This window comes from Sorex fumeus, unplaced genomic scaffold, assembly GCF_029834395.1.
Source record: "Sorex fumeus unplaced genomic scaffold, SorFum_2.1 ptg000063l, whole genome shotgun sequence".
NCBI lineage: Eukaryota > Metazoa > Chordata > Mammalia > Eulipotyphla > Soricidae > Sorex > Sorex fumeus.
In genome coordinates this window covers 64,637,723-64,651,965 of record NW_026606120.1, presented here as the reverse complement: position 1 = coordinate 64,651,965, position 14,243 = coordinate 64,637,723, and the positions used below count along the sequence as shown (strand labels likewise).

Below are 14,243 nucleotides of genomic sequence, written 5' to 3'. Positions count from 1 at the left end.
CAGCATGGTATTGGAATAAAGACAGGTTCACAGACCAATGGAATAGGGTTGAATATGCTGAGACACACCTGATGTTATATGATCATTTAATCTTTGATAAAGGAGCAAGACATATGAAGTGAAGCAAGGAAAACCTCTTTAACAAGTAGTACAGGGAAAACTGACAGCTACACTCAAAAAATGGAGTTATTTTGGTAGAGGCTGTAGGATTCTCTAACTATAATATCATGTCATCTGCAAATAGTGAGAGCTTGACTTCCTCCTTTGGTATCTGGATGCCTTTAATATCTTTTTCTTCCCTAATTGTTTTGGCAAGTAGTTCCAGTATTATATTGAATACTGAAAGTGGTGAGAGTGGGCAACGTTATCTTATCCCTGATCTTAGGGAAAAGGCTTTTAGATTTTTCCCAATGAGAATAATACTTGTCTTGGGCTTGTGTATTCTGTAGGCAGCTTTCAGAGGTGAGATACTCAGAGGTACAACACCCTCCTGGGAAGCTGTGGATGGAGATGTGGAGCGTAACTTGCTCAGGATTCACAAATCTACTGGGCCAGAAGTCCTGAGATCATAGGCAGAGTTCCTACAAGTTCATGTGACCAGGGGCTGGGCAGAGCAGGGCACAAGGCACCCGGGAAACCAGCAGTGGTATTCTTTGAGTCAATTGGTGTTGTATATTCTTTTTGGATTTAGACAATAAAAGTAAAAGTAAAGGCCCTCCCATTGATCATCGATTTGCTCGAGCGGGCCCAGTAACGTCTCCATTGGAGACTTTGTTGTTACTGTGTCTGGCATATCGAATACTCTCGGTAGCTTGCCGGGCTCTCCAAGAGGGGCGGAGGAATCGAACTCGGGCCAGCCATGTTGGCTGCGTGCAAGGCAGACGCCCTACCCTCTGGAATGATCATTATGTCATTAAATGCAGTATCTTTGCATCCCAGAAATGTCCTGGGTTTTTTTTTTCTTTTTACTTTTTGGGTCACACACAGTGATGCACAGGGGTTACTCCTGGCTCTGTACTCAGGAATTACTCCTGGAAGTGCTCAGGGGACCATATGGGATGCTAGGAATTGAACTCGAGTCGAGTGTGTGCAAGGCAAATGCCCTACCTGCTATACTATCTCTCCAGCCCCTATGTCTTTTGTTTTGCCTATTTTCTTTTCATAGACTCTAACCACCACCCCCTGAAAATCACTAATCCCTTTATTGTTACAATAGTTTTGCCCTTTACAGAATATGGTGGAATCATACAGTAAATAGTCCAGATTAATTTCTTTCACTTAATAATGTGTCTAATCTTCTTCTATGCCTTTTCATTATTTAATAACTCATTTTCTTTTAGCACTAAATAGGATTTCATTGTCTGGATATACTGTGATTTTTTTTTCTAAAGAAAATGTAGTTACTTACTTCTCAGTTCAGGCAAGTAAAGATGCTATGAACATTTTTTTTTAGCAGAGTTTTTCATGAAGATAAAGTTGTCACCTCCTTTGGTTAGTATTAAAAGGTACAATGGCAGAGTATTTTGTCCAGGCGTGCAAACTTTTCTCAATAACTGCAAAGAAATTCTCATGCTCCAAATTAGTAATTTAGATTTTTCTTACTACTATGATTATAGGGTAGATATAAATGTATTCATTCTGTGGTATTTTGACAGCAGAAGCAAAATACTAATGGCAATTGTGCAAGATCTTCTACATTTCAATAATTTTTCTTCGTGGTTTCAGATCAAAATGTGCAATAATCATTACAGCAATGTACAATGTTTCTTTTGTTGCTTTTGACTTATCAACAAACAGAAGGAAGACTCATTCATATAAAGTGTCTTTTTTTTCCCTGTGTAAATTTTACTTCACCCCACTTACATTGGTAGCTGAAGCAAAAGTCTCAGACCATCACTTGCCTTTTCTATGTCACTGCATTCTTATTAAATGTTTAACTCTAGGGACTGGAGCAATAGCACAGCAGGTAAGGCGTTTGCCATGCACGTGTCCAACCCAGGTTTGATTCCCAGCATCCCATATGGTCCCTTGAGCACTGCCAGGAGTAATTCCTGAATGCATGAGCCAGGAGTAACCCCTGTGCATCGCATCACAGGGTGTGACCCAAAAAGCAAAAAAATAATAATAATAATAAATTTAACTCTTTAAATATTAAATATTTTCGCTTAGAATTTACTAACGTATCACAAGGTTGAAAAATGCTACAAAAATCATTTCCTGTTGGAGCAAAGCAATAAAATATCAGATAGGGCACATTCTTAAAATGCCTAACCCAGATTTCATTCTGGCACTATATGGACCCCAGAGCATCATTGGATGCAGTCCTGGAGGTTCTAAAGCACCACTGGTGTGGCACTGAAGACCCCAGCATCGCTGGCATAGCCTCCATAGCCTGATGTTACCCATCCAGCATCATTCCTCAGGCCCTTGTGTTGAACCACCCGCCCAGTTGTCCAAGAACCTCTGGTTGGCCTTTGGGCCACCTCAACACTGCTTGGGATCCCCCATGACAAAAACAAAATGAAAAACATAGCCTCTCAAGAAGCCCAACAAAAATTAAAAAATTCCTAATTTTGGTATATAATCCCAATATTTTTTTGAGTTAAAAAAACATTGTAGTGCTTCATCTGAAATAATATCTATTGATCTGCGGTTGAGGATGCTGACAGTCTGAGGAGGTAGGGGAATTCCACTGTGGTTACCCCTCAACTAGCTCATGGTGACAAACAATGAGGTCAGGTTTATAATTTTTCTGTTAGAGGGATGCTTAATTTTCCTTTCTCGATTATTAAAGATGACTTGTATTTTCCTTAATTAAAAATTAAAAACCCAGACTTTTATCCTGAAATAGAAAGGACACACAAAGTAAAGTACAAAAGCCCTTAAATAATGATTTCTATTTCCTGTATAAGTATCTCTCGTACGGTCACTATTCAGCAGACTCTGTCCAGGTGCTCACTTCCTGGGCAGCCATCACTCCCACTTTCATATGTTCTGATTTATATTTGCACAGATTTCTTTGTCTGTTCTTGAACTTCCATATACATGTATTCATAATATATGTACTCCTTTGTAACTAGCTCCTTTTATTCATCGTTTCATCTGACTCAGAAGATTTCTTGAGACACTTCCTTTTAATTGCTGAGTCTTTATATGGTTAACCCTACTTTTGTTTAGTTGGCAAAAAAAAAGCATTTCATTATGGAAGACTATGACAGAACTGAACATATAATTATATTTGTGTGACTTTAATCATAATAGCAATATTAAAAAATTCACACAGTGCTTCATCTTCTGCCAGTACCAAATTTACACACAGAAAAGGAAAGGCTCAAACCAAGGTTCAATGTGACAGCATTCTAAAGGATAACAACAGTGAACTATTGTTTTTCCTAATATGAAGACTTGGCCACACTGATCAAGTATTGTGAACAGATAATTCTAAAGTTACAGGGAGACGCAAATTCTCTAATGTCGACTTTTTACAATTTGTATTCTTGTTAAATCAGTTTCAAGGATTACAACCACTTTTTTCACAACTGAAATAGAATAGAGGAAATACAAAAAGTAAACTGTGGTAAGTGTGAGAAACGTTTCTCTTATATTGGGTCATGACATAACATTTCTCTTTATGTGTAGCAGAAAATACGTTAGAGCCACCTCACTATCTACTTACAGCACCAATACTTATATTAAACAATTGCTGTGTATGTTGTATTGTGTTTGTGCTATGACACACTATTAAGATAAACTCAAGACTATCTCTCAAGGAACTTAATGTAAGAAAAGTCATATATACATCTAATTACAGTTAAGAACATAATGTGTATTGAGACCATGATAATAATAGCACTTAGCACATTAAGAGAAGATTCATAAAAGAGTTAGCATTTGAGTGAGTTTTGAATGACATGAGATTTTTGTTACTCTGTGAACAGAGTAAAAGAAGTATTAGTTTGGACAAAATATATACTGTGATGTTAAGCAGACAATAGTTTATCTTTTAAGCAAAATAAGTGAGTATATACAGGTCAATGAAGTAAGATAAGGATAATTTTTTTTTTTAATTTTTATTAGTGAGACACCATGAGGTACAGTTGTAGACTTACAAACTTTTGTGCTTAGATTTCAATTATACAATGATCAAATACCCATCCCTCCACCAGTGCCCATTTCCCACCACCACGGATCCCAGTATCCCTCTCACCTCCCCATCCCCCCCATCCCACCCTGCCTCTGTGGCAGGGCATTCCCTTTTGTTCTCTCTCTCCTTTTGGGTGTTGTGGTTTTTCTAAAGAGGCATTGAGTGGCAATCATGTTTGGTCTATAGTCTACTTTCAGCATGCTTTTCCTATCCTGGGAGGATCCTCCCAACACCCTTTATTTGGTGCTGATAAGGATAAGTCTTAAACCAACAAGTTTGTACTTTACTAAGTGGACATTGAGTCTTTAGGGAGAATAGTGTCATGATCAACATGATATTTTAGAAATATAGCAGATCTTCAAAAATGTTGTTTTATTGTGTGTAATTTTCTTTTTTTCTAACATAATCCAAGTTTTATTCAAGTTATAATCAAATTAATTTTTACATAATAATTAAAATGCATTACTACATACATAACTACTGTAGCACTGTAATACTGTCCTCCCGTTGTTCATCGATTTGCTTGAGTGGGCACCACTAACGTCTCCATTGTGAAACTTGTTGTTACTGTTTTTGGCATATCGAATATGCCATGGGGAGCTTGCCAGGCTCTGCCGTGTGAGCAGGATACTCTCAGTAGCTTTCCAGGCTCTCCTTGGAGGAATCGAACCCGGGTTGGCCACATGCAAGGCAAACGCCCTACCCGTTGTGCTATCACTCCAGCCCACATAACTACAAATATTTTAAAAGAAATGTATTCTGTGCCTTGATGATAAATCCAGGTCATGCATGCATTTTCAAATGACAATATATTTGTCATTATGTAAGCAGCATAGTAGAATCATGAAATATACATTATACTGTCTTACCTTATGACATAAATTATAGTGTGATGATACTAGTAAATATAAAATATTTCATCTGGTAATTTCATCTTAGTTCATGACATTTTATAATCTTCAACACTGTGCATATTATTTCATTACAAATTTTTTTTATTTCTAGAAATTTTCTTTTTTTTCTTTCCCCTTTTTATTGATTCAATGTGAGGTACAGTTACAAAGCTTTCATGTTTGAGCTTCAATCATACAATCATCAAACACCCATCCTTTCACCAGTACACATTTTCCACCACCAATATCCCCAGTATCCACCCCACCCCCCATTCAACACCTTCCCCTGGCTGTGTGGCAGACAATTTGCACAATGCTCCCTTTCTCTCTACCTTGGTTACCTTCAATATTTCGAGACCAGTCCCACCACCACTCATACCTGCTGAAAAGGCAATGCTAGACAATCTGTTTTGTATTGCTTGTTATGGATAAAATATAATATCATGCAGCCATGAGATTGGCCGCGCAATCTAGGAATTCTAAAATTTTAATCATTAGGGTCTGGAGAGATTGCTGCAGCAAGTTTCTCAGGTCCAAGATTCATGTGTGTGTCTCTGGATCATGGCCGGGTGGGAGCTTAAGTAGACATACAGCCGTTTGACTGTGTCTCAGAGTCCATCAGGGTGGGGGTTAGGAGAAGGGCCGGTTTCTCCCCTGTCCTGTGAGGCCTGGCGTTTACAGCCACCACTATCTAGTACCTGGAGCTTTCGCTGGATTTTAGAAGAGGGCGGCCACCGGGATTCCTAGGAGCAGGCGAGGGACGCCACCAGCCCCTGTCCGGAGTGGCCTGGGGAAAGTGACCTATTGCAAGTTCAGAGCCATCTCTGCAAAAGTTGCTTGGATCCAAGATACATTTGTGTGCTCTCTGGATCATGGCTGTGTGGGAGCTTAAGTAGACGGTGGCCTTTTGTGGGCGTCATATCAGAGTCTCATCGGAGAGGGGGGAGGAGAAGGGCTAACTGCTCCCCTGTCCCATGAGGCCTGGCGTTTGCCACCACTGCCACCACATACCTGGAGCTTTCGCTGGGTTCTAGAAGATAGCGGCTTCCGGGATTCCTGGGGGGCCGGCGGAGGGACGGCACCTGCCCACTGTGTGTAATTTTCTTTATAAAGTTAAAGTTGATGAAAAAGGTAAATTCTGGGCAGGGGCTGCTCCCTGTGAAGTTTGCACATTCACCCCAAGTCTGTGTAGGTTTTCTTCAGTATTCTAGTTTCTCTCCACTTTCCCAAGACGTGTATGTTAAGTTCATTGGCATACCTCAGTTGTCCGTGTGTGTGTGTGTGTGTGTGTGTGTGTGTGTGTGTGTGTGTGAGAGAGAGAGAGAGAGAGAGAGAGAGAGAGAGAACTTCCTGACTTCCGGTAATTGAAAGAGTGTCCTGTCCAGGCTGTTTCCTCTTTGTACCCTAAAATTTAGGGATATACTCTAGTAACCTGCAAACCTGAACCAGAATAAGTGGATTGGAAGAAATAAATTTACAAATAAAAATACAGATTATTTATTTATTTATTTGGTTGGTTGGTTGGTTGGTTGGTTTGGGGGGGCACATCTGTGGCTAATTTTTGGCTCTGTGCTCAGGGATCACTCTTGCTGGGGTCAGGAGATCATATGGGGTGCCAAGGAGTGAGCCCAAGCTGTACGTGTGGAAGGCAAATGCCCTATCTACTCTACTATTGCTCCAGCCCAAAATGTTAAAGTTTTTTTTAACAGTTTAGTGATGATTTGTGACCAGAAAGGTTCTGTAGGAACTTTAGTTTTGTTTATATCAATTTAGCTAAGAGTAAACTTGTTTTTGCTTAAAGTTGCAGTTTTCAAGAATCGCTTGATGATTGTGAGATCTTGCTATAGTAGTATTATACAGTATTTCTATAAAGGGACAAAGGAAAGAGTCGAAATATAGAATAATAAAGAGCTAGACTATGGTGAGGGAGTGGATAGAACAGAAAATAATGAAGAAATACTTGATATTTACCAAAACAGTGACAATAACAAAAATTTTGTCACCCAGAAGACTTGCATTTGAGGGCCAGGAGGATAGCACAGTGATATAAGTGCTTGCTTTGCATCTCACCAACCCTGAATTGAATCCTTGGCTCCACGTATGATCCTTAAGCACTCCCTGGGGTTTCTCCTAAGCACAGTCAGGAATAGTCTCTAAGCACCACCAAGTGTGGCCCTCAAGGCCCCTGCCACCCATAAAAAGGAAGGTGAAGACTTGCATTTGGATGTAAGAACCAAAGGATAATAAGTTAGCATTAACTTCAGAGTATTGATTAGGTTGATAGTATTGATAATAGAACAGGGAAATAAAGTGGAGTGGGTGATGGGTTGTGTCTTTCAGCCCCTATATTGCACTTGGTAGAGAATCTCTTGTGGTAATTTGTGCACCACTTAGGATTGTTCTACAACCGTGCCAAAATAAACAAAATGTTTAAGAAAAACAAAGTTATGCTGTGTATGACAATATGGATAGAAATAGAGGAGGTCATGCTAAGCAAAGTCAGAAGGAGAAAGACAAATACTGGATGATTCCATGCTACACATGGAATAAAAGAATCAAGGAAAAAAAAAACAGACAAAATCAAATGAAAACAAAACTTTGACTCTGGCCTTAGACATGGTTTGGAAGAGGGGTTGAGAAGTGAAGAGGTTTAAATCACTGTGGTTGAGAAATACTGAAACATTGGTTCTGGGCACGCTTTGGTAATGTGCATTTGAAAATATATGAAATAGTACTACTTTCACTTTTTGGTAAAAAAATAAGAATAGAACACAATAAGAATAGAACAAAAATTAAGAATAGAACAAATTAAAAATAGAAAAAAATGAGTTGAGCAATGAAATATATAACAGAGGTGTTAACCATAACCAAAACCTGGAAACAACCCAAGTGTCCAAGAACAGATGACTGGATAAAGAAAGTAGGGTACATATATACAACGGAATACTAATCAGCTTTATTTTTAAAAGATACATTCATACAATTTGCTGCTATGTGGATAGATCTGGAAGATATCATGCTGAGTGAAGAAAAAGAGGGACAGATACAGAATCATCTCTCTCATCTGTGGCTTATAAAGAAATAATAGGTGAATTAACAAATGCCCAAAGGCAGCAGAAACAGAACTATTCTTCAGCAGGAAGCTTGGGGGGATAGGGGAGGTGGAGGGGTGGGGGGGATACTCTGGTGGATGGTATGATGCTGGAATGTTTTATGCAGGAAACACTACCATTAACAGTTTTGTAACCACAGTACCTAAAATAAAAATTAAAGGTGCTGATAAAGTTGTTGGGGGTGTTTATTTGATTAGATATATTGGTGACATTACAAGCAATTAGTTTTGAAATGTGGGGAATATGTGTAAGTCTACTTATATAAAAATAAAAGGAATGTGCAAGGAAAACAGAATAAAAGAATATACACAAATGTTATGGAAAGTTTTAGAATGTGCTCCTGATGAAAGTCTTTATTAACAAAAGTGTACTGACAGAGTGGTTGTGATTTTGTTCTGTTTAATATGGGTTGAGGTTTGTAATATGGCCAATGGAATAGTGGTTATTTAGAATTCATATAAATAATTTAACTTAAGAGTTATGATGTTGCAGCTATAGTAAAGGGAGAGTCGAGGTCAGAACTGGTTAACACAGTTCAGTGAACTCCAATTTCTCTTCTTATCTTCATGTGAAACTTGAAAAAGCTGAATGGAACTAATCTACAATGTTATTTCTCAGATATCAGAGTGTACTAGGGGGGCTTCAGATGAACAGTGATGTTGTAAGAGCAATGCAAGAACAGAATATAAAGTAAGGAGTTTTAGAAAACAAATGTGTTTGGAATCATTGTTGTTAAAGTCACATGTTGGTCTATATCCAGGCTAGTGTTTTGCCTCTCAAAATTTCTCCATGGGTTCTCATGTAATGATTTGCCTTCATGTTTTAATCTCAGAGGTTTATAATCATACCTCTAAAATCTTAGTCCATAAATTCCTTGTAAATTGTTACTGCTATAGTACATTAATCCATAATAAAGCTTCTGAATTGTGTTCATTCTTCTCCTTAGGAAATCATGTTATAATAGGCACATCTGAACATGGAGTGGCAGTGTTCCTCAGAATGTGCTTTATAGACATTAGTCTCATCAGATGCTTTCAAAAGAAATGAGTCAAGGAAGGAGGTGTAGTGTGGTCATATTAACTTAGAGAAGTACAACATGTTGTTCAGTTATATTTCTTCCCTTTGGCATATTTAGGCATGTTTATTAATAGAATTAGTACTACTACCATCTCTCAGTTTTGTTTTTGCACAAAAATACTATCTTTTGCAACACATTTGGGGAAATTGGAAATACTCAAAATTAATATGGAACCATATAAGAAGGAATTCTTTGAGTATGTGTGTTAAATAATGAAAGAGTAGAGTAAGATATGTGTAAAGAATATGAAATAAATCATGAACAATGGTCATATATAAACCAATTCAAAAAAATAAAATTTAGGAAAACCATTTCTCCCAAAACTTGAGGAATGACATCCTCTCTGCTAGTTTACTTCTATTTTTCTTCTTCTGTTTTCTCTTTTGTGTTTATTATATTCATTCATCGTGATTTTTTTGTGGGGGGTAATACCCGACGATGCACAGGGGTTCCTCCTGGCTCTGCACTCAGGAATTACCCCTGACGGTGCTCAGGGGACCATATGGGATGCTGGGAATCGAATCTGGGTTGGCCACGTGCAAGGCAAATGCCCTACCCGCTGTGCTTTTGCTCCAGCCCCTCACCATCATTTTTAATTGAGCAATGAATAAAAATCACAGACATAAAGTCAGACTTCTTTGGGAATCACAGAATTACTATTTAATAGCCGTGAAGTCTTGGGCACGTTACTAACCTCTTGATCCCATTTCCTCATCTTTAACATGGAGATAGGATTACAGTCAGGGCATATTATTGGAAATATATAACCTGTAGCAATGTCTCTGCTCCTAATGGTTGATATTATAAATTATTTGTACCACCTTTGTCTACTCTTTACCATTTCTCCTATCTGTTTTAAGCTCATACTTACACAGCAATCTCATTCTCTACTTAATTCTTTAAACTAATATTTTCTGTAATTTAAAAATTATTATAACTTCTACATTGAAGTTGGCTATAATTAGACTTGAAGTTTTATCTCTTACAAAATTATGGTATTTTACCTTGTAATTAACTGTCAAAGGAATAATGTAGAAGCAAGAGAAATTGTCTTCTTTGCTACTTTTTGTTTTATTCACTAATGCATGAATTATTAACACTCAGTCTACAGTTTCTGTGCAGGAATCTTACACTTGACTGTACATTACATTTTATTTGGTTAAACAAGCCACAATCAAGGAGGGCAGGAGAGAATATAGCAGGGAAGGTGCTCGTCTTGCACACAGCTTACCCAAGTTTCAATTCCCAGCACCCAGTTTGGTCCCCAAGCCTACCAGAGCACAGAACCAGAAGTAAGACCTCAGTGTGGCCCCCAAACATAAACCAACTAAACAAACAAAAAAATCAGTCAACTAATATACTTTACTAGATTCATATTAAGTATCTTGGCTGATACAGTCCAGCATTTTATTAACCTTGGGTGCCATGTATTTGGAATGACTATCTTTATGGAGTAGTTAATGTGATAACTCTTAAAATATTTATTATACATAAATGCAATTTTGAAATTTGGACCTTTTAAGAAAGAATAAAATTACTGAAATGAGAACCCTAGGGTGACAATAGAGAATGTATATCTTATAATCATTATAAATTCTGTTTTACAAGCAACCATGAAAGAATAAGTATAAATGAATTAAATTATCCCCGATTTCTTTAGTATTCTTTTTTTACACAGTCAAATGACTCCAGGGTTTTAAAAAAATGAATTTTTTTTTATTAAAATGCAAAGTCAATACACTAGTAAAAAAGAATTTTATGTACGGGCTGGAGAGATACTCCCACAGCTAGGGGTCTTATCTTACATGCAGCCTACCTGGATTTGATCCCCTGCATCCCACATAGTCCCCTGAGCCCTGTTGGGAGTAATTTCTGAGTGAGGAGTCAGTAGTGACCCCAAGACCATTTCTGGGCATGGTTCAAAGCCAAAAACAAACCATAGAATTTTATGTGAACTTCTTATATTTGTATCTAATGTATAGCATTCTGTTGTATTTTAACAGTTTCTTCACTGTGATTCCTCAGAAACAGATGAAATGGAAAGACTTAAGCATGAAAGAAATAATGCCCTGGAAGAAGTAAATATACTTAAGGTAATCTCCAATTTAGCTTCCTTACATTCTTTTAGAAAAAAATTTATTTTGTGTTGAAATACAAAGTTTCTGAGTTGAGTTTTAGTTTTAAAAAATATTAACATCAAATGAGAGTAGTAAATTTTGGTTGAATATCAAATAATTTAATATTTCTCTATTTAGTTGACCTTTATAGAATTAGTATTTTAGTTCACACACTTTTATATTTTACTATGTTCATATAAATTTTAGTGTTAACAGTGTTTTGCTTCTACCGTATGATCTGACTGTTTCTTGCCCCCCCACTACTTTTCTGATCCCCCTTTCTCGAATTTTTTGTAAGGGTAAGAAACTAACAAAGATTAGATAAAGAGTCAGTAAAGCAATTCATTACAGTTTAGGATCCTCAGATGTTCACTGAGAAATACATTTTCTCCTATATTCACCATCATCAGGGACAAATCTTGCTTTACTAATTTAGAAGTATAGTAGTATGATTTGTGGGACGAAAAAGCAGGCAGTCTTTCCCTAACATAATTTAAGATTTCATTCTCTTTGTGTTTTCATTCTGTTTTTAAGAGAATATTACATTTAAGCAATAGTGTAAGTTTTACAGAAAGTCATTAAGGTTTCTGAATTTCCAACAAAATCAAACGTATCCCTTTAGAGGATGTGATCATTAAACTTCTCTTGTTTATTCTTTCATAAAATATCTCTCTATGAAAAATCATATTTTAAAATAAGCACATGTGTATTTTAACTTTCACACAAATCATTTCATGCATTGATTACTCTTTTACAAATTGCCTCTTTACTCTGACAACATTATATCTAAGGATACTTTTCAGTTGAATATATATATAGGTTGAATTACTTAATTGATCCCATTAATCAAATTTTAATTTGATTAATTGCAAATTTTATTTATTTTCCATTAGTTTATAATGCTATAAGGTTCCAGAAGTATGGCTTCACATTTCATGTCTAGTTCTTATCTCTATCTCACTGCACCCACCACCATAGTGCCATCAGCAATCAAAATGGACCCCCACTAAGCTTTGTTTCAGTCTTCTTTTCCCTCTATTAACCTTTTCCCTCAGTCTTTTTTCTCCCATTTTAATATATATATATATATATATATATATATATATATATATATATATTTGCTCGAGTGGGCCCAGTAACGTCTCCATTGGAGACTTTGTTGTTACTGTGTCTGGCATATCGAATACTCTCGGTAGCTTGCCGGGCTCTCCGAGAGGGGCGGAAGAATCGAACTCGGGTCGGCCATGTTGGCCGCTTGTAAGGCAAACGCCCTACCCGCTGTGCTATCGCTCCAGCCTGATAAATTCTTTTAATTGGGTCACCGTAAGATACACAGTTACAAAGCTGTTCATGATCAAGTTTCTAGTCATACTGTGATCCAACACCCCGTCCTTTTACCAGCGTCCATTTTCCTCTCTCTCACTCTCTCTCTCTCTCTCTCTCTGTCTCTGTCTCTGTCTCTCTCTCTCTCTCTTTCTCTGTTTCTCTATCCCCCTTCTCTCTCTCTCTCTTCAGTCTTAGGTGTTAATTTTGTTATACTTTGCCAGTTCAATTGTTTTATTTTTATTTCAGAGCTGAGTAACATGATCCAATAATTGTCTTCACACCTTGACTAATTTTGCTTAGTATAATTTTACTGGGCTTCACTTATATTGTCTCAGAAGTCATGACTTCATCTGGTTTAATGGCCAAGATATGTTATTGTGTGTATATACAACAATTTCTTTATTCAATAGAGCAGTTCCTTCCATTTTCTCTGTTACTGACTTGAAATGACCCTATCAAGCCTTTTGTTAGGAGTCTATGTTTGTCTTTCTTGAATACATAGTATAGATGGATCCTGCTTGCCTTCTTTAATTGATCAGTTGAGACCATTCACATTTAGAGTGATTATTGCTGTATGGAATTTAAAACCATTTGTGCCATTCCATATTTTACTTTGCAGTTGTTTTACATTTTTGATGCTTCTTTTTAATGAGTGTCTATATGCCTTTTCCTTTAGATGGCTTTTTCCGCTGATTATATTTCTTCAATCTTTCTACTAGGTGTCTCTGTTCCAGATTTTTGATTCATAGTCACTATTAATTTCGAATCACTCTGTATGTAGCCAAGATAGCCTTTTTTGTGCTGGTATCAATTCATCACTCTAAACTAAACAGACTCTATACTGTTCTACTTCCCCTTTGTTTTGCTGTTATCTCATTTTCTGTTTTTGTTTCTAATTCTACATTACTATTTATCACCATACTCAAGGTTTTATGTTATATTTTTACCCCCCTTTTTGTAAAGGAACTCCTCTTACAGAGTTTCGTTGGACAGTAAACACCATTTTTTTGTTTGTTTGTTTATTGGAGGAAAGTCTATAATTATTTCTCCCTCAACTTTCAACGATAATATTTCAAGTTAAAGTACTCTTGGCTAGAAGTCTAAGAGTTTTTTTTAATATTTTAGAACTATAACTTTCATTCCACTTTGTCCTAGCCTGTTGAGTTTTTGTTGAGAAAAAGCCTGATGAAAGTGCTTTTTTTTATATATTATGTATCAATAACATGAAAGATGAGAAGCAAGAAAAAAATATGGTTTTACACAGAAATTGACAATAGTTTTCTCATATTATTTTATTAGACATCTCTAATGTTTACCTGAAAGGTAACATTTTTATATAACTCTATCTCCATAACTATTAAATCCCATAATTCATCAGTTTTCACTCTTAGGTCTTTTTTATTTCCTCAGTATTTATTAAAGCTAAAATTAATGTTGCATCTAATGCTTTTAAATATATTAAAATTAGTACTGCACTGCACTGTCCTCCCGTTGTTCATCGATTTGCTCGAGCGGGCCCAGAAATGTCTCCATAGTGAGACTTGTCACTGTGTTTGGCATATTGAATACATT

At 36.8% G+C, this 14,243-nt stretch overlaps 1 protein-coding gene across 1 annotated transcript in view; it reads left to right on the top strand.

Moving 5' to 3' along the window:
- The window catches only part of STXBP4 (syntaxin binding protein 4), a 184,688-nt gene that overhangs the window by 47,430 nt on the left and 123,015 nt on the right, over positions 1–14,243 (top strand). Inside the window, exon 10 of the mRNA XM_056127634.1 lies at positions 11,232–11,321. Coding sequence (XP_055983609.1) covers positions 11,232–11,321 — 90 coding nt within the window. The remainder of the gene's footprint in view (positions 1–11,231; positions 11,322–14,243) is intronic.